The sequence below is a fragment of the Leptodactylus fuscus genome, chromosome 6 (genome assembly GCF_031893055.1).
Source record: "Leptodactylus fuscus isolate aLepFus1 chromosome 6, aLepFus1.hap2, whole genome shotgun sequence".
NCBI classification, from domain to species: domain Eukaryota; kingdom Metazoa; phylum Chordata; class Amphibia; order Anura; family Leptodactylidae; genus Leptodactylus; species Leptodactylus fuscus.
The window spans coordinates 66,744,087-66,766,968 of NC_134270.1; the positions used below are offsets into that span (position 1 = coordinate 66,744,087).

At 44.1% G+C, this 22,882-nt stretch overlaps 1 protein-coding gene across 1 annotated transcript in view; it reads right to left on the reverse strand.

The window, feature by feature from the left end:
- Positions 1-22,882, reverse strand: part of LOC142210759 (opioid-binding protein/cell adhesion molecule homolog) — a 382,482-nt gene that overhangs the window by 184,330 nt on the left and 175,270 nt on the right. The window contains exon 2 of the mRNA XM_075280159.1: positions 4,997-5,081. Coding sequence (XP_075136260.1) covers positions 4,997-5,081 — 85 coding nt within the window. The remainder of the gene's footprint in view (positions 1-4,996; positions 5,082-22,882) is intronic.

Here is a 22,882-nt window from a genome sequence, read left to right on the forward strand (position 1 = left end):
GTTAGGGTCACCTGAATCAAAATGCGTTTTCCCCTTGTGAATTAGGCTGTTTTTTGTCCATTATGTAAATTAGCTCTTTGAAGCAATGACAACACCCAAGCTGCTATAAAGAGCTCATTTGCATACTGACAAAAACAGTGATGTCTCAAGACAAATACACAGTTTTATTCGGGAGACTCTAACCTATCTATCTGCAGGAATGGGTTGATATGCCGGGTTCTGATGACAAGACTAGGACAATTATGACCTTAATCCCAATTGACCATTTTACCTTGATTGCAATTAATGAATGATTATTTTAGGACACTCCCCTTTTTACATGCCACACCCCTATGTATATGCCACTGAATTACGGTTTCAATTATTCAAGTGTCAGGAATCCTGACTGGATACCATACAGTTACTGACATATCTTTTAGCTAATTTCAGTGTTAAACAGGATGGCATAGATGCAAAATAATTAACGATTAATTCATCAATTGCCCCGCCCTACAACACGCCCTTTAACTGACCCGATTCACCTTAATGGTGTCACAAGATAATCCCACAGGGTGAGGAACATTAAAAGCCGTAGATCGGACAGATATCAGAACCTGTAATGACTAGAAGATTATCTATCAGAGTGATCTAGGCCATTATACAGTATGATGCTTTGCAGATACCTATGCACATCATAGACTCATTTCCATACAGAAGAAAGGGCCAGCCATGGACCACTGAGATCCTTTTTCAGCATTGCTTCCTGTAATTACAAAGACAACGCATGGTCTGACAAGTTAACCACCAGCTGCAGTAAAGGCAGTGACAGAATCAGATCCGGGTGCCAAAAATAGGATGGAGGTCTGTAAATTTTTTCTGCTCAGAGCTCTTCCTCCTGCATACCACATGCCGCAAATCTTAAATGTCTGAATGCATGAGACGACTGCACCCGACAAACCTCTAGACCCCTACATATAATAACATACTATTGTACAGATATGACCATTACTATCCTGCAGTATATACACCTGGCTATCCTCTAGATTCCTGGATATAGTAGTATATTATTATATATTCACAGGCTGTGGCTGTAACATGCAGGAGACACAAGATGTAAGACTTACACACCCAGCTGGACTCTACATTCAGGTACATCATAGAATATTATACATATACAGGCATAATTTGAAGGTCCTTGGGCCCAATGAAAAAACTGTAACAGGGTTCCTACCTACCATGTCCCATTTAGGGGGCGTTCACACTACCGTTGGTGTCCGACAGCTAGTGTCCGCTGCTAATGTCCGTTCAAAATCTTGTGCGGACATTAGCCGCGGACACTAGCTGTGTCCCTGACATTCTGCATTGATTTAAATGGAGATCGGGTGCGTTCTTTAACAGTCCGTGCCTGTCCTTAAGGGTCTGTTCCCAAAGATGTCCGACTTTTCAAGTGGACAGCAAAAACCCGACATGTACGTTTTTTCTGTCCGCTTGAAAAGTCGAACATCTTTGGGAACGGACACTTAAGGACACACACGGACAGTAAAAGAACGCACCCGATGTCCATTTAAATCAATGCAAAATGTCAGGGACACAGCTAGTGTCCGCACAAGATTTTGAACACACATTAGCAGCGGACACTAGCTGTCGGACACCGACGGTAGTGTGAACGCTCCCTTAGAATAATGGTATACTTTAAGGGTCAGAGAGACCTTTGAGGTCTCCTCGGGTTCCAGAGTCCATTACTAATTGTTACCTATGTATCCCTTTTAGCTAATTCCCTGTTTACCTAGCTATAACTATATTATAGAAGATCCTAGATACAAGCCCTCTACACCTATCATCTAGCTGCCTTTACATAATAGCATATTATTATACACAAATAGCCATTTCTATCCTATACGAAATCCAAAATATAAGACTTCTTCACTGGCTATTTGTTAAAGCTCTGCAAATAAATATATTATACATACACCGTCTACCAATAAGTATTTGGACACCCATGCAAATGAAGATATCTGCAGTCGTGATGTATGTCATGCCTTCTGCTGTTAAATAGGAAACAGCATTGGCATTAGTTGCATGCAAGATGCCATGAAGTGCAGAGTTGTCCGATTTTGAGAAAGGGGTAATTGTAGGGTACCACAGAAATGGTCGATCCTTAAGGGACATAGCAAGCGAACTGGATTACCCAAAAATCGACAGTGGCCTATGTGATTACGAAGTGGAAGGTGAATGGTGAGTGTCGGAACATGCTCTGAGTCGGCAGACCCCCGAAACTGGAAGATCGAGGCTGGCCAGAGAAACCACACCCAACCGATGGCTCACATACACCAAGAGTTTCAACAGGCATCCGAGAGTATTGTGTCGATCAATACCATCCATAAGGAAGCATCTGCTGGGTTCTACCAACTATTGAATATGAATAAATGTTGTCCTCTATACCTGACTACCTTCCAGACCTGTATACATAATAGTATATTATACATACACAGGGATGATGATCCTGCAAGAGAAATAAGATTCAAGTCTTATACACCAGGGCCATCCTCTGAATCCGTTAAGATAACTAGTACATTATAGTCATGACTATCCTGCAGGAGATACAAGATATGAGACCTCTATACCTGGCTATCATCTGGATCCATACAGATAATAGTACAATATACGTACACAGCTATGATTATCCTGTGCCTACACATCCTTTGCCTTATACGGCACTATTTTTCAAATTCGTCTTTTGCTTAAAAAACTTTCAGGTTTTTAATTTTTTTTTGCAGATCAGGGGTAGGGCCATCAGTCCCATCAGATTTATTATCATTTATGCCAGAAATCTAGCACAAATGATGCGGGAAACTACGTCAGCCATGAGCTGGCATACATTTCTTGTCAGGCACACAGCCCGGCGGAGCTCAGAGGTTGCTGTATATCTCCCTCATTATATTATTAGATATACACAGCCATGTCTTTCCTGCAGGAGATATACATGGTATTCTTAAGTGAAATGTGTATGTGTAGTGGATATACAGTAAGGGTCACACCCAATTACTGTGAGGTAGCTATGCTACCAGAGGTCACCTTGGGACCTCCAACCTTGGGCTTACATATAGTAACCTGGGAGGACACAGAATATGCCCCAGAAGTCATTTGTGGACAAGAGTCTACCATGGCAGTGGACACAAAACTGTGTATGGAGCTGAATTCATAATACTGTGAAATGTGATACAATACCGAATAGGTCCAAGAATCCTCTACCTAGAGGGGTGAAGTGATAAATCAGACCCCCCGCAAAAAGCATACAAAGCCTCTGCAGGACAGGCTCCACACAAGAACATGAATGCAGAGGAACTAAGACTCACCTTATATAAAGTCAAGAAATTCAGCTTGGATGGTCATTAATGGCCGGGATAATGTGTAGCTAGATTTAACACTGTAATAAACGTAACGCGTGCGGGGCTAATATGTGGAGCAGCCAGGACTCAGCGCATTACTGCTACAGCGAGCGTTCTCATACTTATACTGTGACTACAGGGCCCAGCAGTCAGAAAGGTTTACATCGCCCCCTGCTGCTCACATCTAAGATACTCTATTTAGGAAGTTACAGCCAGATTAGAAGCAGTTCACACTTGAAGATATTAAATGAAGCAATAATGACAAATCCTGGTCTAAGGATACCATCAGATCTTGCAGGATATGTCATTGTGGAGAATGGGTGAAGAATGGAAGAGACAGATGAACTACACAACAATAAATATATCCAAGTACTAAAGGGGAGACCCATCTCTCATACTTTTAGTAATTTCTGAGAACCCCCAATTAGTACAATTAACACTCACATTGTAGGGCCAAGCACTACTACTTTTGGGATAAAAGGGAGTTCCAGAGGTCAGCACACATTTATGACATATCCAACAAGGATAAAACTGTGGTGTAGAACACTTTAGCCTCCCCAGAATCATCAGGTTGTATCCCAAGTCTCAACATAGCAGTAATAAGAACACGGGTCACTGGTAAGAAGGAGCTGGCGCAATGGCCAAAGAGGAGCAGACTAAATAAACCCTAGAGATGAAAAGCAGACAAATCTCTAAGGACCACACGCACCAGAACAATGACTTCCTAAGTCGGCAGGTACAGAGGATGTTCATCTCACGTATCCATATACACCTGCCCTCTACCTCTTTATGTACCTGCCCACATATCCCAGTACCAAGTACAGCACATGACCCTATACTTCAGCCCTATACCTGTCCATATATTGGCCCCTATGCACATGCTATACCTGTCCATATAACTGTCTGTGTACTCCTGTTCTATATGTGCCTATTACGTCTGCCTTCTACCTGTCTACGGTTCCCTACCCCCCCTCCAAGTACTATAGATAGATAATGTCTCCTGCACACCTGCCCCTGGCCTGTCCATGTATCTGCTCATGTACACCACGCACATGATGGTCTATGAATTGGACCCTGTACACCTCCCCAATGCCTGTTCATGTATGTGCACCCATACACCACCTCCTCCTTGCCAGTCCATGCATCTGCCCATATACACTTCCCCTTGCCTCCCTATATGTCTGTCGCTGTACATCTCCAATATGTCTATGCATCTACCCCTATAAACCTTCTCCTTGTCTGTCCACATATACGACCGTGTACACATTCTTTTTGCCAGTCCATGTATGTGCCCCTATATGCCCCCCCTTATTCCCCTCCCATATGTCTGTCCTTTTAACCTCCCATATGTCTATGCATCTACCCCTGTATACCTTCTCCTTTCCTGCCCATGTACCTGTCCTGTACACCTGGCGCTGGAATATATCCAGAACTCATCACACCTACGTCACACCTGTCCATATATCCCAGTACCACGTACCTTGCATTTCTCCCAATGACTAGTTGTACACCTGCCCATACTATGTACATAATATACAAAGCACAACTCACCCCCTAAAAACAACACCACAAACTGACAGGAGTCTCACCTGATGGGGGCGCTATAGAGAGAGGGAGGAGGCTCTTACCTGAGGATGGCGCTGTCCCCCTGCCGCACCGTCACGTTGTCCATGGCTTTGGGGAAGCCTGCGTCCCCGCTCCGCACCGGCACTCCTGCGGGCACAAGAAAGAGCAGCCTGAGACAGAGAGCGAGCAGCCACCTCCAGGGGGCGACGACCCCCATCATCCTGCCCCCTCCCCCGCCCGCCGACAACCACAAACAGCGCAGCTGACACCGACAACAGCAGCACCAGAGACTCTACACTGCTACATGTCTCCGGAGCCCGCTCACTGACTGCCGGTGACTGCGTGTGACTGAGGGGCTCTGCCTGCTCTACTCCCGCCGCCGCCGCCGCCTCTTTCTCTCCGTCCCTCCTACAAGCCCCCTCCCGCTCAGTCTCCGCCGAACCTCTTTGCTGCTCCGGCTATCTTAACACCGTGTCCTTACATCACAATGTGACGTCATAAGAAACAGACACACGTCATAATACGTCACACAATAAAAATACTTCACTCAAGCGAAGTCCTCAGATGAAGCCGAATATTCTGTAAATCTACTGACATACCCCCAGTCACCCCATAGCCATACACTACAGGACACAACACAAGAGCTGCCCATATAAGTTTTAATCTCCCATATACAGGGGCGTAACTTGAGAGGGCGCAGTCGCATCGGGGCCCAGGAGACTTAGGGGGCCCATAAGCACTGGCATCAGTATTGAGATTGCAGCTTCCATCTGGTGCATAAGCCAAGGAGACCCAAAGATTAACCTAACCACACTAAGGCTAAGGCCCCACTCAACGACCCTCAGCTATAAAGCGCTGTGGGGAAAACCGCTGCAGGAATGCATTGCAGTTTTTCCCTCAGCTCTTAAACAGAAAGTTTGCAGAGTTTTCCTCCACAAACTTTCTATTACACTTACATCTACGGAGAAGCCGCCGGTACTTCCGTAGGTATAATTGATATGCTGCCATTTCCAAAACTGCGTGGGTTTTGGAAATGGCATAGTGTCTGTGCTGTGGTTTTTACCACAGAGTGGGTATGTGATTCACAAAAATCCCATCCACTTTCCGGTTACTCATTTTTACCGCAGTGTTTCTGCCATGAGCAAATCGCGGCTTTTCCAGCTCGTGGGGCCCCAGCCTAAGGATGATTAAACTCCTTAGCACCCGTAACCATCACTATCAAGAAATCACTGTAGGGATGAGGTAGGGGACCCGGACAAAAGATTGCATCGGGGCCCACAAGACTTTAGTTACGCCACTGCCCATATATATAGATCAGACCCAACAATAAAATCATGAGAGGTGAACAGAATGATTATCTCATTAAAATGGGGCTGGTCAAGGTGGTATCAGACAATCTACTGGATACGACTATAGCCACATGCAGTCCCTGATGGCTGGACCTTTCAGATCACTGCAGAGGTGTAGCACGGGGGGCAAACATGTCCAAGTGGTCCCCCAACTTAAGTACATTGATATTATCACTATATGGTAACCATGTAGTGCCAAGTAGCAGCTCTACGCAGGGCTCAGAAGATAATTTAGGTGAATACAGTGTAGTAACATTTACTGACTTGCAGGTGACATCTGACTAATCGTTCACATTCCCCATCTCTTCTATGTGATCGCGCCATGACCACTTCTTTCAATCTCTGTAAGGGGGCGTTCACACTACTGTATGTGTCCGCTCAGCAGTGTCCGTGGCTATTGTCCGTACAAGATTTTAGCAATGGACACTAGCTGATCGTTTGCAACTTCCATTCATTTCAATGGGATTTCAATGGGAAACTAAAGGAGTGTCCGTTTACAACCATGTCTGTTTTTTCAAGCGGACAAAAAAATCCTATATGCAGAACTTTTCTGACCGTTTGAAAAAATGGAGAGTAAGGGCTCATTCACACTACGTTATCGCCAGCTTATTCTGAACGTAAAACACGTTCAGAATCAGTGGCGTATAAAGCAGTTCCATTCATTTCTATGAGAGCCGGCATACGAGCGCTCCCCATAGAAATGAATGGGCTGCTTCTTTCACTACGAGCAGTCCCATTGAAGTAAATGGGAAGCGCTGCGTGTACGGCTCGGCATGAGCAGAGCTAGCCGTACACGCCAGCACATCCCATTCACTTCAATGGGACTGCTCGTAGTGAAAAAAGCATCCCATTCATTTCTATGGGGAGCGCTCGTATGCCGGCTCTCATAGAAATGAATGGAACTGCTTTATACGCCGCTGATTCTGAACGTGTTTTACGTTCAGAATAAGCTGGCGATTACGTAGTGTGAATGCACCCTAAGTGTCCGTTTTTTTGGGGGGGGGGTTTAACATTGAGGTCTATGGGCAACGGACATATAACAGACAGTAAGGGCAGGTTCACATCTGCGCCCCGGTCTCCGCTTTCAGGTTTCCGTCTTTTGCCTGAGAAACTGGACAGGAGACGGAAACCGGCAGTCACTTTTCAAACACATTAATTTGAATGGGTTTGCAAAGTGTCCGCCTGTGAGCGTTTTGTGGTCTCCGCAGCAAAACTTTTTTTTTTTTAACCAGACACAAAGTCAAACATGCAGGACTTTGTGTCTGGTTGAAAGAAAAACGGTTTTGCCACGGAGGCCACAAAATGCTCACAGGCGCTCCCGGGCGGACACTGTCTGCCGGACAGAAGACAGAAACCTGAAAGCAGAGACCAGGGCACAGATGTGAACCCACCCTAACTGATCACTTACTGTCCGTTATGATAAGTGTCCGTTTTTTGGGGGGGGGGTTTAAACAGACACCTTCTGAGCGGGCACCAACGGTAGTGTGAACCCTACCTAAAATTTGTAGCACAAACATCTTTGGCTTCTTACTTTTCCCCACAGAGTCAGTGGGCCCGGGACAGCTGCTTCCTCTGCCCCTCCACCACTGGATCACTGTAGGGATGAAAACACATCAGGGGGAGTTTGTGAGCTCATTTATACCAGCCCTCCATTGCGCCAAAGATGCAACACGTTCTCCATTTTGCACCTCACGTACCACCTTTCAGCAAAGAAGACAGAGGGGGGACCAGAGAGGGGATGTCTCAGCCCAACATTTTTATTACAACTTCTAACAGTTTTCTGTTGAGAGTTAAACTGCTAATCTCTATTCTGACACACAGGCGTGCGCCTGATATATAAAGAGGCCGACTGCTTTTTGTAAATCTGCTGTGTCTTGAGTCGCAACAGGGAGGTAGTATGGAAGGTAAACAAAGTTACATAGTAGTAAGGTACCATACACATGTAAACAAATTCAGAAGATACCTCAGACACCTAGAAATCACTCAAAACACTGCTAAAAGTATATGGGTGCACTTTTAACCAATTAAGGACTAGTTCACACGGGGGGCAAGAGGCGGATTTTGACAGCGGATTTTGCCTCAAAATCCGCCTCCATACAATAGTGGTCTATGGAGACCACTAGCATTCTTTTTCATGCCGCTAGCAGAAAAAAGAAGCGAGCTTCCCTTTCTTCGTCCAGAAGCGACCTCCAGAGTCGACCTGTTCATTTGAGCCGAATATGGAAGGAGAAGCCACGACTGCGACTACGTCAAAATCCGCCCCCCGTGTGAACGAGCACTAATAGCACTAACAGATCTTATAAAAAAAAAAAAAATAAGATTTTTTTTGCCTGGAAAACTCCTTTAACCCCTTAACGACCGGCCCATAGGGAATCTACGTCGGCACTGACAGGTCCTTCCTGACTGCCCTATAGGAAAACTACGTCGGGCAGTCAGGGAAGGATTCCCTTTCAGTGCCGATGTAGTTGGAGCAAGTCTTAGCTGTATCTTACAGCTAAGACCTTGCTCCATAACCCCCCATCGGAGGGGGCTCCGATGGGGGAGTTTTAACCCCTTCAGTTCCGTGATCAAACATGATCACGGAACTGAAGCGGTTCCGCTGTGTTGCCGGTCAGATCGGCACCCCCCGCGGCGAGATCGGAGGGTGCCGATATACAAAACATGCAGTCTGGGGTCTGGCCAGTGACCCCAGACTGCCTGAGCCTCCATTACCTGGTTGATCCTGCCCCCAGTACTCAGGAAGCCAAGCGATGCGACTACATCGCTTGGCTTCCTGATACAGACTGGAGACACATGCAGCCTGTGTCTCCTGTGTCTCCAGCCTGTAATACTGATTCAGCAATGAAATCATTGCTGAATCAAGTGTCCTAAAAGGGAAACATAAAAAAGTGAAATAAAAAGTGAAAAAAAGTGAAAAATAAATAAATAAAGCTTTTGAAAAAAATAAAGTTATAAAGCCCCAAAAATCCCCTTTTTTCTATAGAAAATGAGTTATGTAAAAAAAAAACTAAAAATTAATAAAAACAATACATATTTGGTATCGCCGCGTCCGTAACAATCTGTACAATAAAACTGAAACAATATTTAATGTATACGGTAAACGTCGGGGGAAAAAAAACTGAAAAAACCCGCCGGAAGTAGTGATTTTTCGCCATCTAACCTTAGAAAATATGCTATAAAAAGTGATCAAAAAGTCATATGCACCCGACAACAGTACCAATAAAAAGCACAGGTTGTCCCGCAAAAAATAAGCCCTCAACCAACACTGTCAACCAAAAAATAAAAATGTTACGCCTCTCAGAAGATGGCGATGCAAAAATCACTGATTTATGTCCCCAAATGTGTTTTTGTTCTGCAGAATTAGTATTGCATAAAAAAATACTATAAATGAGGTATCGCCGTAACCGTACCGACCCGCAGAATAAAGGTCACATGTTACTTATCCTGTATGCTGCATGGCGCAAAATTTAAAAGGTAGAATGCAATGCCAGAATTGATTTTATTTTTTTTAATCCAGCAAAAAAAGAGTTAATAAAATGTACTCAATAGAATATAGGCACCCAAAAATGGTGTCATTACAAAATACATCTCATCCCGCAAACAACAAGCCCTTATATGGCCGCATCACCAGAAAAATAAAGAAAATATAGCATCTAACAATGTGAAGACAAAAACCCGCAAAATCGCCAAATCATTAGAACACGACTGGCTGCATCAGGAAGGGAATATATAAGCGGTGCGAGCGAATATCAGGGGACACCCCAGATTTACAGCTTATGAGGGAACAGACACCAGAAATGACCCCCAAAGTGACCCCCAAAGTGACTCCCCCAATCATAGGAGCTACTGGGACATAGTAGGGAATTTGGTGTCTGCAATGTTCTCCGCACAGCTTATATACTCCCTCTTCACCATCCGCTGTGCAGTCACGTCCGGGATACTAATACTCACTACACCCCCTGAGAAATTCTATGAGGGGTGCAGTTTTCAAAATGGGGTCACTCCTTTGGGGAATCCACTTTTCTGGTACCTTACAGGCTCTACAAACATGACATCGCGTCCAGATACCAAACATCCAAATCTGTGCTCCAAAAGCCACATCGCGCTCCTTCCCTTCTGCGCCCTGCTGTGCGCCCAAACTGCAGTTTATGTCACATGTATGACACATGTATGACACTGGTGTACCCGGGATAATGTACGTAATGTCATATGTGGGTATAAACTGATATAGGGGCACAGCCGGACACAGAAGGGAAGAAGGGTTATTGGGTTTTTGGAGCACAGACGGTTTGGTTTTTGGATGCCATGACACTTTTGTAGAGCTGAAACGCCAGTAAAGTGGGATCCCCTGATATGTGACCTTATTTTGGAAATTACACCCCTGAAGGATTTCTCCAGGGGTACAGAGAGCATTTTTAACCCCCAAGTGTTGCTATAACTTATTATCCATAAATGAATATGAAGCTGATTGTGAGAAGTGAAAATACCAATTTTTCCAGGAATACGTCATTTCAGTGCATAATATGTTGTGCCCGCCTTGTATCAGAGATGAACGCTCTGAAAGCTGTTGCATATCGGGCACTAAAATGGCGAATCTCTGGAAAAATTTCATTTTTAACTTCTCATTTTCAGTTGCGATTTCATTTCTGGAAACTAAATAAATGCAACCCTCAAGGGTTAAAAACGCTCGCTACACCACTTGATATATCCCATCAGTGGGCTAGTGTCCAAAATAGGGTGACATGTCTGCAGATTCCACTTTATTGGCAATTCAGGGTCTTCGCAAAAGTGGCATGACGTCCAAAAACCAAACTGCGCCAAAAACCAAAATAGCGCTCCTTCGATTCTGTGCCCGGCTGTACCAAACAGCCATTTCTACCCACATATGGCATTAAGTCCGTTATCTGGGGTACACCAGTGTCATACATGTCGGCATACACTGCCATTTGGGTACACAGCAGGGCGCAGATGTGAAGGACCGCTATGTGCATTTGGAGTGCAGATTTAGATTGTTGGTGTTTGGACACCATGTCACATTTACAGAGACCCTAAAATTGCCCCTACAAAATGGGGTCACTTATTGGGGAATTCCAGTTTACTGTCAACTCCAGGGATCTGCAAAAACATCATGGCGCCCAGAGGGTCCCTCTAAATCTGTACCCCAAAAGCTAAAAAGCGCAGTGCTCCTTCCCTTCTGAGCCCTGCTGTGTGCCCAAGCAGCAGTTTACACCCACATATATAATTTTTTGCCCCTCGGGATGTCCTCTTAATAGTTTTAGGAGTGCAGGTCTCTGACAACACAAAGTGGGGGCAACGTATTGGGCACCGAAATGGCATATTCTTTAAAAATTTCAATTTTCATTTTGTACATTAATTTTTGGGAAGCATTTTTAGGCTCAAAATGATAATACCCCTTGATACATTCTTTGAAGGGTGTAGTTTTTAAAATGGGGTCACATTTGAGGGGTTTCCATTGTATTGATACTTTAGGGGCTCAGCAAATGCGACATGGCACCTGAATACTATTCCAGCCACATCTGCCCTCCAAAAGCCAAATAGCGCTCTTCCCATTCTGAGCCCCACCATGTTCCCATACAGCAGATTATGATCACATATGGGGTATTGCCGTGTTCAGAAGAAATTGTGTAACAAACTGTGGGGGGTCTTTTTCTCTTTTAACCCCTTGTGAAAATGAAAACTTTGGGGATAAAGGGACATTTTAGTAATTTTTAACCTACACATGCCAAGGTTAGTAAAATCTGTGAAACGGCTATAGGGTCAAAATACTCACTATACCCCTCAATGAATACCTTAAGGGGTCTAGTTTATCAAATGGGGTCATTTATGGGGGTTTTCAATTGTTTTGGTAACTCAAATCTTGTTTGAATGTGCAATGGGCCTGAAATATCTGCAAGCAAAATTTGTGTCTTGAAATCCAGTTGGTGCTCCCATCTTTTTGGGCACTACCATGCATCCGTACATAGGATTAAGGCCACAAAGTGTACATTTTTGAATACGGGAGAAATGGGGCCATCTATTTTGGGGTGTTTTTCTTTATTTTCATGGCATGTGTGCAAAAAAACTGCCTTTAAAATGACTCTTTTGTGTAAAAAATATGACAATTTTTTGTTTGACACAAATTCTTTTAAAACCTATGGGGTCAAAATACTCATTATACCCCTCAATGAATACCTCAAGGGGTCTAGTTTATAAAATGGTGTCATTTATTGGAGGTTTCTACTATTTGGGCCACAAAGTGTACATTTTTGAATACGGGAGAAATGGGGCCATCTATTTTGGGGTGTTTTTCTTTATTTTCATGGCATGTGTGCAAAAAAACTGCCTTTAAAATGACTCTTTTGTGTAAAAAATATGACAATTTTTTGTTTGACACAAATTCTTTTAAAACCTATGGGGTCAAAATACTCATTATACCCCTCAATGAATACCTCAAGGGGTCTAGTTTATAAAATGGTGTCATTTATTGGGGTTTTAAATTGTTTTGGTAACTCAAATCTTGTTTGAATGCATAATGGGCTTGAAACATTTGGAAGCAAAAATTGTGTCTTGAAATCCAGTTGGTGCTCCCTTCTTTTTGGGCCCTACCATGCGTCCGTACATAGAATTAAGGCCACAAAGTGTACGTTTTTGAACACAGGAGACATGGAGTCATCTACTTTGGAGTGTTTTTCTTCATTTTCATGTGTTATGTGCAAAAAAACTGCCTATAAAATGACACTTTTGTGTAAAAAAATATGAAATTTTTTGTTTGACGCAAATTTTCTAAAAACTTATGGGGTCAAAGTACTCACTATACCCCTCAATGAATACCTTAAGGGGTCTAGTTTATAAAATGGGGTCATTTATGGGGGTTTTCAATTGTTTTGGTAACTGAAATCTTGTTCAAATGTGCAATGGGCCTAAAATATCTGAAAGCAAAATTTGTGTTTTGAAATAAATTTGGCACTCCCTACCTCTTGGGCCCTACTATATGTGCGTACATAGGACTAAGGCCACAAAGTGTACATTTTTTAACACGGGAGAAGTGGGGTGATATATTTTGGGGTGTGTTTCTTCTTTTTGATGTGTTGTGTGCAAAAAAACTGGCTTTAAAATGACACATATTTGAAGAAAATGAAAATGTAATTTTTTTCATCATTTGTAATAATTCTTGCAAAACAATATTTTTTTGATCAAAATGCTCACTAAACCCCTCAAAGAATACCTAAAGGGGTCTAGTTTTACAAATTGGGTCATTTAATGGGGGTTTCTGTCATTATGTCACCTATTCCTGTCTGCAAACATAGCTTGGTACAGGAAAAAATCACACACTCAAAATTTCCAAAATTTGCTTATAAACTTGATAAACTTGTAAATTGTCTAAATTACTCAAATATGCTAAAATTATTTCAAATATGCTTGAAACACAAAAGGAACATTTGGAAGTATATAACTACTAACTTTTTTGCCCTGTATTATTTTGCATATATTGAGATATCGCAGATGAAAATGGAAAACATTGAAAAAATTTCAAAATTTTCAGCATTTGCGAGTTTTTTAATAAATTTACACAAGTTATATCAGTCTAATTGTACCTTCTCAGTAAAGTACAACATGTCACGAAAAAACAATATCAGAATCGCTTGGATGCGCTATACTGTTACAGAATTATTCACTAACAAAGTCACACAGGGAAAATTTCCAAAATTTGGCTTGGTCATTAAGGTCTAAAATAGGCTGGTCACTAAGGGGTTAACAATGAGTACACCAGAGGTTTTGAGTTTAATGGCCGTTATCATACAGGTGATGTGCATAGCAACGCGCTACTCATTACTGCAATAAAAAACTGCATGCAGTTCTTCAGCAAAACAGCACCATGTAATCCCACCCTAAGTGAAACACCAATTACTTTCAGCTGCATCTAATTACTAGCTATGCAATTTTGTTGTTAGCGTGTTAATTTGCATTTCACTTACAGAGAAATGAAAGCTCCAGCAGCCCAGAAACTGGATGTGGCTATATCGTGTGGCACCACCCCCAAAGTGTCAGCTGTTCTAGGCCCGGTTCACATTTGTGTTCAGGCCATTCCATTCCCGTCTCTGCATGAAAAATGTACTTTCGTGCAGAAAACAAACGGAAACCACATGGCCCCTAATATAGTCTAAGGGCCTGCAGGTTTCCTTAGGTAACTTCTTTTTTATGCGTATTAGTTTTCTGTTCCATTTTCTGTTCACATCTGCGCACAGATGTGAACCAGGCCTTAGACAGTAAGGAAAAAGGCAGCAGATTTGTTAGAAACAGATAAAATGGACAAGTGTAAGGACTGAGCAACTTTAAAGAGGGTCTTTCACTGTCTCCGTCAACTCTTTGCATCATTTAATAAGTAGTGCTCCACTGATTTCAGTACAGTTGGATTTTGTTTTCTCTATCCCCACCATTCCTGAGCAATTAATTCTGTTACGGTCCATTCACATGTGTAAAAATAAGACTCATTGACTTCAATGACATTTTTTACACGTGTAAAAAAAAATGCCAAAAAACATGTTTTTTTGATGCTTTTTTTTGGTGCTTTTTTTTTTTCTACACATGTAAAAAATGTCATTGAAGTCAATGGGAGTCTTATTTTTACACGTGTATTCTTTACTCGTGTATTTTGCCAAAATGAGCGCACGTTTACTCCGTGTGAATGGACTCTTAGTTTTGATTCCTCTACTATGTATGCTCTGTACTGTCAGGTGGGCGGTATCAGCCTGGAGCAGGAAAGGGGTGTGATTCTGACATTACAGAACCTAAGTAGCATAGCAGGCACCAAAGCTAGCAGCATTTATTGCTCAGGAACAGTGGGGGATAAAGAACAAATTCCAACTGTGCTGGAATGTGTGGAGCAACACTTATTAACAAATGCTCAGAGCTGGAGTTGGTGGAGGTGGTAAAAGGTCCTCTTTAACCCATTCATGATATTGGTTGTACTATTATGGCAGATATTTATTGAGTCTTTAAACAAGGCGGGGCCACTCAGCTCCTGAGTTTCCACTGTATTAAAGAGACCTGGTGGCAATGCCCGTGATCAGAGCATTAAATCCTTTCATGCCTCGGGTTTGACCCAGTAACCATTTTCCTGGGGGTGGCAATCCATTAGCATGACAGCCGGAAGCCTATTGGAGGCCCCCAGGCTTGTCTTGTATATGCTTCTATTACAAACAGCAATATATATACTGTATATCATTTGTATTGCAGTGTATTGTATTAGTGATCAGACCCCCTGGGGTTCAATACCACAACTTACATTCTGGCTGGTACCGGAGGGAATGTGTGATGCTATGGGAATCGGAGCATCGCATGAGTATGCTTTTTTTTCTGTCAAAAAACCTCAGGGCTAAACAGTAATAGCCAGAAATCTGGGTCAGAGCATTTCTAAAACAGCTGTCTCGTTGGGTGTTCCCCCTATTCAGTAGTTAATACCGGACAGGAGCCATCCATAAAAGTGGTCCATGCTATTTATAATAAAAAGAGGTTAAAATGGAAAAACGTGGCCTGGTCTGATAAATATTTTTGAGGACAGCTATGTGTGTGCCTCACTTACCTGACGCTAGGTTCACACTAGCGTTCGGCAGTCCGTTCTGTGTTTTCCGTCTTCTGCATGCAGAAGACGGAAATCTGTCAGACCATGTCCGGCGGTGAGCGTTTTATGCTCTCCGCCCCGAAACCGTTTTTTTTTAAATCGGACACAGAGTACTGCATGTCCGACTCTGTGTCCGATTTAAAAAATATGGTTTCGCGGTGGAGAGTATAAAACGCTCACCGCCGAACATCTTTCAAACCCATTCAAATGAATGGGCTTGAAACATGCCGGCAGGTTTCCGTCTCCTGTCTCTGTTTTGTGCAGGAAATGGAAACCTGCAGAGCGGAGACCGGGCGCAGATGTGAACGAGCCCTGAGGAAGACAAGGTACCAGGTTACACTAAGATAAGAAGGCAAACAGAGTGGCAGCATGATGCTCTGGGCAAAGTACTTGTGGGAAACGTTGAGTCCTGGCATTCACATGAATGGTAATTTGACATGTATCCTGTGGTGTAACTAGCAAAGACTGGGCCCCCCAGCAAACTTTTGAATAGGGCTCACCTTTCACAGCTTAGCGCCCTCTTTCCTGGCCCCCACACAGTATAACGTCCCATTTACACACACTATATTGTCCCAAAGTGACCTCCAGACAGTATAATGTCTCATAGTGGCCCCTCCACATGGTGTAATGTCCCATAGCAGCCCCTCCATACAGTATAATGTCCCATAGCGGCACTTCCACACAGTATTATGTCTCACCGTGGCCCCTGCACACAGTATTTTATCCCACCGTGGACCCTGCACACACACTATTATGCCCCACAGTGGCCCCTGCATGTACACTATTATGCCCCATAGTGGCCCCTGCACATAGTATTATGCCCATAGTGGACCCTTCATGAACAATTATTATACTTTTCAGACCCCAGAGTATAATGATCAGAGACCCAGGGGAGGTGATAAACAATGCTACTAACCTCTCCTGGGTTCCAATGCACTCCCTGCCGCTTCTGGCCCTCTTCAGTGTTGGTACAGACGTCACGTGGACCAGGCCAGCGCCATCATGGGTCGCGACAAAAGCCTGGCTCACGTGATATCTGTACCAACATTGAAGAGGGCTGGGACGCCACCAAAGAGGCCTGAAGACTGCCGGACTGCAGGAGAGGTGAGTAACACTGCCTTTTATGTTCCCTCACCTCCCCTGGGCCTACAATCATTATACTCGGAGGTCAGAAAATACCCCAGAGTATAATGATAGCAGTGTTTTGGGGGGTTTGCTGGCCAGTGGCCTCACTTACTGATCCACGCTCCTGCTCACAGCCACCTCCACAGAAGGGGTAGCAGAGGCGGTCAGGAGCGGAGATCAGTAAGTAAATAGGGCCAGTTACCTGCATAAAGGGCCCAACAGGCCCCATAAGGTTCCGGACCCTGTGGCAGCCACTACCACTGCTATACCAGTATTTACGCCAAAGCATGTATCATCAAGCTCAGACTGAATCCTGCTGTGGGCCTCTAGTTCACCTTGGCATGGCAAATACCTTTAATGAACTTCATACAGATACTTATCATACCGTATCTTGACCAGGATATGTGACACTATAGTATGATGGGTTGAATAGCTATATACCCAGTTTATTTGTATTTACTGTAGACACACTGGGTGGCTGAGAAAACATCTAGATGCAGAGTCAGGGTAACCATTCTGCTTCCTCCTTGGCTGCATCTTCTCAATAACACTGCAGGGGTCCCAATCACCAGTCATCTAGTAGCATATTGCTGCTGCCTGAGCCCTGCTGCTATGTGGTCACATATGCCCAGGTCACAGAACTAAAAGTATCCTAGTTCAAGTCGGGAGCTCAGTACAGAAACAATCAAATGCAGCGGCTAGGCAGCAAGCTACTGCTGAAAAATAAATATATGCTGACGAAATTTTAGTAATTTGTAAATGAGTGTGAGGTCATATTTGCAGCTGTATATTGGGCCCCCAGAATTATTTTTACTGGTGGGCCCAAGGTGCCACAGTCCAAGACTATGTACTACATAGCTAAATAGGAGGTGCAGAGGTAGCAATCACTACTGAGCCCTGGAACTTGAGGGGGCCCAAAGGTCTCTCCACTACATAAGAAGAGACTGGTATTATAAATAGCACATGGTAAGTTGTAGCCCGATAACAAATACTGCATTGGGGCCCAAGTAAAATCTCTGTCGCTAAACATTTCTGCAGACCAAGTTCCCCTGTTCATACCAAATACAGAATAATGATCCATGCAACACGGCAAAAATGTTTTGAGTAACATGGCAAAGAGTTGAAGAGGTTAGCTTTGCATCCATCATTTCCCAGATCTCATTTTTGATCCATGGAGGTCCCACTTTACAATTTGCAACTTATTTGAAACTTATCCCTTATACTTGAGCTAGGGATAGGTTGTAGATTTGTGTCCCTCCCCGCTCACTCGAATGAGATATACTGCTGCTCCATTCATCCCTATGGAATGTCCAGAGATAGCCGACTACATCACTCAGTGCCATAGAGATGAATGGAGGAGCAGCAAAGTGCCTGTGTAATCATCAATCTATTTAGACGGGGATACAAGAGACCCCCCAATACTCATGTTCAATGGAAGTCCTAGCGGTCATAAGCATAGAAATCTATAATTTCATGCCTATCCTGTGTGAAAACTTCTTTAAGAATCTTGGTATCTGCTTGGTGCTAGATACCGCAGAGAACTTTCAGAGATCTTGTGGAAAGCCTAGACAGAGCTGCTTGAATGGCAGCTATTTTAATTAGGCTGGGGGGAGGTGAAGAAAAAAACAAACAAAAAAACAACTCCTCAACTTTCCCTGCTGCTTTGAGGTCCTTCCAGTGTGGCCTGGTCCTGCTGGTTGGTTGTCTCCTTTTGTGGAAGTCCTCTCTGTCTGTGGCTTCCCGGGTTATTTTCTCCGGAACCACTGACTGGCCTCAGCGTTCACATGCAGCAGGTATTTCCACCATAAGGGTCCATTCACATGGAAGAAAATGGTGAGGAATTTGGTGTGGAATTTTTCACGCTGAAAAAAAGCCCCCCATTCATTTCAAAGGGGTTCTGCTAGCTTTTTTTTCCACTAGCAGAATTTTTTCCGCTAGTGAAAAAAAAAAAAAAAAAGCTAGCAGAACCCATTGCAATCAATGGGAGGCTTTTTTTTCAGCGTGCAAAATTCCACACCAAATTCCTCACCATTTTCCTCTATGTAAATGGACAAAGCTTAGTTCACACGTAAATAACGTGTGGCTTATTTTGGCACCAGACAAAAAACGCTTCCTAAGTAGGAAGCATTTTTTTGACCTTGGCACACTTTTTGTGGAGCGTGCTTTTGTAAAAACTGTTTTCCCATCCTTTAAGAAAACGGGCTGCAAAAAAACCGTGCGGTAAAAAAACGCTTCCCATTCACTTCTATTGCTTTCTTCAGGTGGAAAACACCTGAAGAAAGGTCATGTCGCTTCTTTTTCTCTGCGAGCAGAAAAAAAAAAAAAAGGCTAGCAGTCTACATAGACTAACATTGTATAGAGGAGGATTATGACGTGGATTCCGCTGCCAAAATCCTCCTCCATGTCCCCGTGTGAACTAGCCCGAAGATTACCAGATCGGACCATGGAAGAAGGCACCAGATCATCGAGTACAAGTGAGTATTTTTTTTTTCACCTCCATTTGCCTAATAAAAAAAATAACATATTAGCCTGGACCACCCCTTTAAAAAGGACCTTTCACCATATCCGGGCACAGGCAGTTCTATATACTGCCAGAAAGCTGACAGTGCGCTGAATTCAGCGCACTGTCGGCTTTCCCGATCCGTGCCCGGTGTAAAGCGCTATCGGTCCCGGTACCGTAGCGCTTTACAGTCAGAAGGGCGTTTCTGACCATTAGCCAGAGACGTCCTTCTGCCTCGCGGCGCCAATCGCGCTGTGCTGTGGAGCGGGGAGGAACGCCCCCTCCCTCTCCTGATAATGCTCGTCTATGGACGAGCTGTGTGAGCAGAGGGAGGGGGCGTTCCTCCCCGCTCCACAGCACAGCGCGATTGGTGCCGCGAGGCAGAAGGACGTCTCTGGCTAATGGTCAGAAACGCCCTTCTGACCATAGAAGAGCTACGGTACCGGACTGTAAGCTCTTCACACCGGGCACAGATCGGGAAAGCCGACAGTGCGCTGAATTCAGCGCACTGTCAGCTTTCTGGCAGTATATAACACTGCCTGTGCCCAGATATGGTGAAAGGTCCTCTTTAAACTTACATTTGGTCCTCGTTCTGAATATTTGGCCCCTCCGCTTTACAAGCTGGTTCCAACACTGGGTCACCTGATCCTCACCTGCCACCCTCTTCTTTCTTCTCACTTCTCTCCATGTACCCTTGTATTTGATGGGGGGCTGGCATATATACTTATTGTAATAGCAAAAGCCAAACCCCTTCTTTGTTCTGCATCAGCAATGAGTGACAAAGGGGCTGGCTCTCTGCTATTACATAAAGTGAGTTTTCCAGCCCCCACAATGTACCTCATGCAAGAGAACAAGGAGAAGAGGGAGTCAGGCAGGGACAGCACCATGGATCAGCGAGGTTAGGTGACTGCCTATTGTGCTACTTTGCTATCTATCACTGGGGCATTATGCTGTGTTAGGAGACTATTGGGGCTTTATACTGTGGGGCTTTTAGGTATTTTGAAATGACACCAATTTTTTTTGTACTAAAAAATTCTTAGTGGAGTGAAATTTTAAAAAAAATTCTGTGGATTGGTCAGTTTTCTACTACTTTAACTTTAAAAAATAAGTTTAGATTTAAACTTTAAAAATAAAAAAAAAAATTGTCCCCACAGTGTATTATACCGTGTGGAGCAATAAGGATAATTATTATACTGTGTGGGGTCAATAAGGAAAATTACACTGTTAGGGGGAATTAACGGCGCATTATACAGTGTGGGCGACACTAATAGGGCTTTATACTGTGTGAGGGGCACTGTAATCTCTTATGGGAACAAATGGTGCCTTAGTGCCCTCCCACAGACAGTATAATGATTTTCTCTCACAAAGTATAAAATGCTATAAAACTACTTACCTCCTGACCACTGTCCTTAATGCATTACTATAGCAGCTTCAGTGATTGGTAATCGTCCTGCTGCCTGCACAGAAGTTTGGACAGCTGGTGGCCACGACCCCCATTCAGATGCAGTCCGCCATCTGAACTATCTCCTCCCCTACCCTGATTTGGCTAATTGGTGGGAGACAAGGAAGGAGGAGGCTGTGCAGACACACAGCGCCTCTCCTGATCATTAAGCAACTCTGGACATTAAGCAACTTTGGACGATAAGACATAGGGACTTAGTAACAAGGATTTTCCTTAGTCTGAAAAATATGGTATGTTTGTTTATTTTCATAAGTAAAATATTGAATTTGTGTGTTGTTTTCATATATTAAAATTTTTGTGTTTCTTCTTACATTTTTTAAATTTTTTTTTACTTTGATTTTTAGTCCTGCAAAAGGACTCAAGCACGTAACCATTTGCTCTCTAAGGGCTCATTCACATCTGCGCCCGGTCTCCGTTCATGCAGGTTTCCGTTTCCTGCACAAAACTGGCTGTGAATGCTGGTGAGCGCTTTATGCTCTCTGCCGTGAAACCGTTTTTTTTTAAATCGGACATTAGAGTCGGACATGCAGTACTCTGTGTCTGGTTTTAAAAAAACGGTTTTGCGGCGGAGAGCATAAAACGCTCACCGGCGCACACGGCCGGACCCGGTCTGATAGCTTTCCGTCTTCTGCATGCAGAAAAAGGAAAGCTCAGAACGGACTCCGGGCGCTAGTGTGAACCAAGCGTAAGGTCAGTTGCAGACGACTATGCTGCAATCAACAGACTGTGAATTAACAGCATAAGCGGCACATTGGGATGTCCCACATGTGCCGCCCATGTATGGGCTGTGCTCAGGGGTGAACCTGCGTTTTTCGCCGCCCGAGGCGGACGACAGAAAGCCGGAGGGGGCGGGGTGGAGCGAAGGGGGGCGGGGCGGAGCGGCATTAGCAGGCAGAGAGCAGGCAGGGAGAGGACCTGCTCTCTGCCTGAGCGTGAGGGGAGGCTGCTGATGCAGCGCTGCATCCACAGGGCCTCCCCAATCCACCGCTCGGTGACGGTGACGCTAAGCCAGTCCAGGACAGCTTGTCCTGGACTGGCTTAGGTAAGCAAAAATGCCGCCCCCCCCGGGGCCCTTGGCATAGCACCGCCTGAAGCGGTCGCTTCAGGTTGCCTCATGGGAGGTGCGGCGCTGGCTGTGCTTCTGCAGCTACTTTCATGAAATGAATAGGATCCACAGAAGCAAGGACTGCAAAATAGGACAGGAACAAGAAAGAATAGAAAAGAATGTGCCAGTGTGCTATCCATGAAATACATGGATAGCACACTGACCACAGCCACGGTCGTCTGAAAGGGGCTAAGGTAGGGTTCACATCTGCATTGGAGTCTTCTTGGAGATTCTGTCACAGATACTGATGAAAATCGTCAGATACAAAAGTCCTGCATAGAGGATTACAGTCAATGGGATCTACCAGTCTCTATGTGTAACCGCTGGTGTGTTGGTCTGGCTCTCCAAAAGAAAGCCTGGTGTTAGTGTGAACCTAGCATCATACAATAAAATGCATAATTTCTGCAAAGCATGATATTGTAGTTTTCGTGGTCTACTAGTACAAGTTGACTACAGCTTGCAGCTCCCATGACAATCAAATGGATCCCCCTATCAAGGTTGAAGGTTACTGATTGGTAAGAGATCTGTGCATATGGCTAGTATACCACCCTTTACTGCTCCATATACTGTATACATCACATATAACGTTATCCCCAGTCATATCTGGACAAGTCTCGTCATTACAAGACATAGCTCTGATAACAGCACTATAAAAAGCGCCTTCTCAAATTTTATCTACCGCATATAACCAAAGAATGTTCTTAGGGGGCGTTCACACTACCGTCGGTATCCGACAGGTAGTGTCCGCTCCTAGTGTCCATTCAAAATCTCGCACGGACATTAGG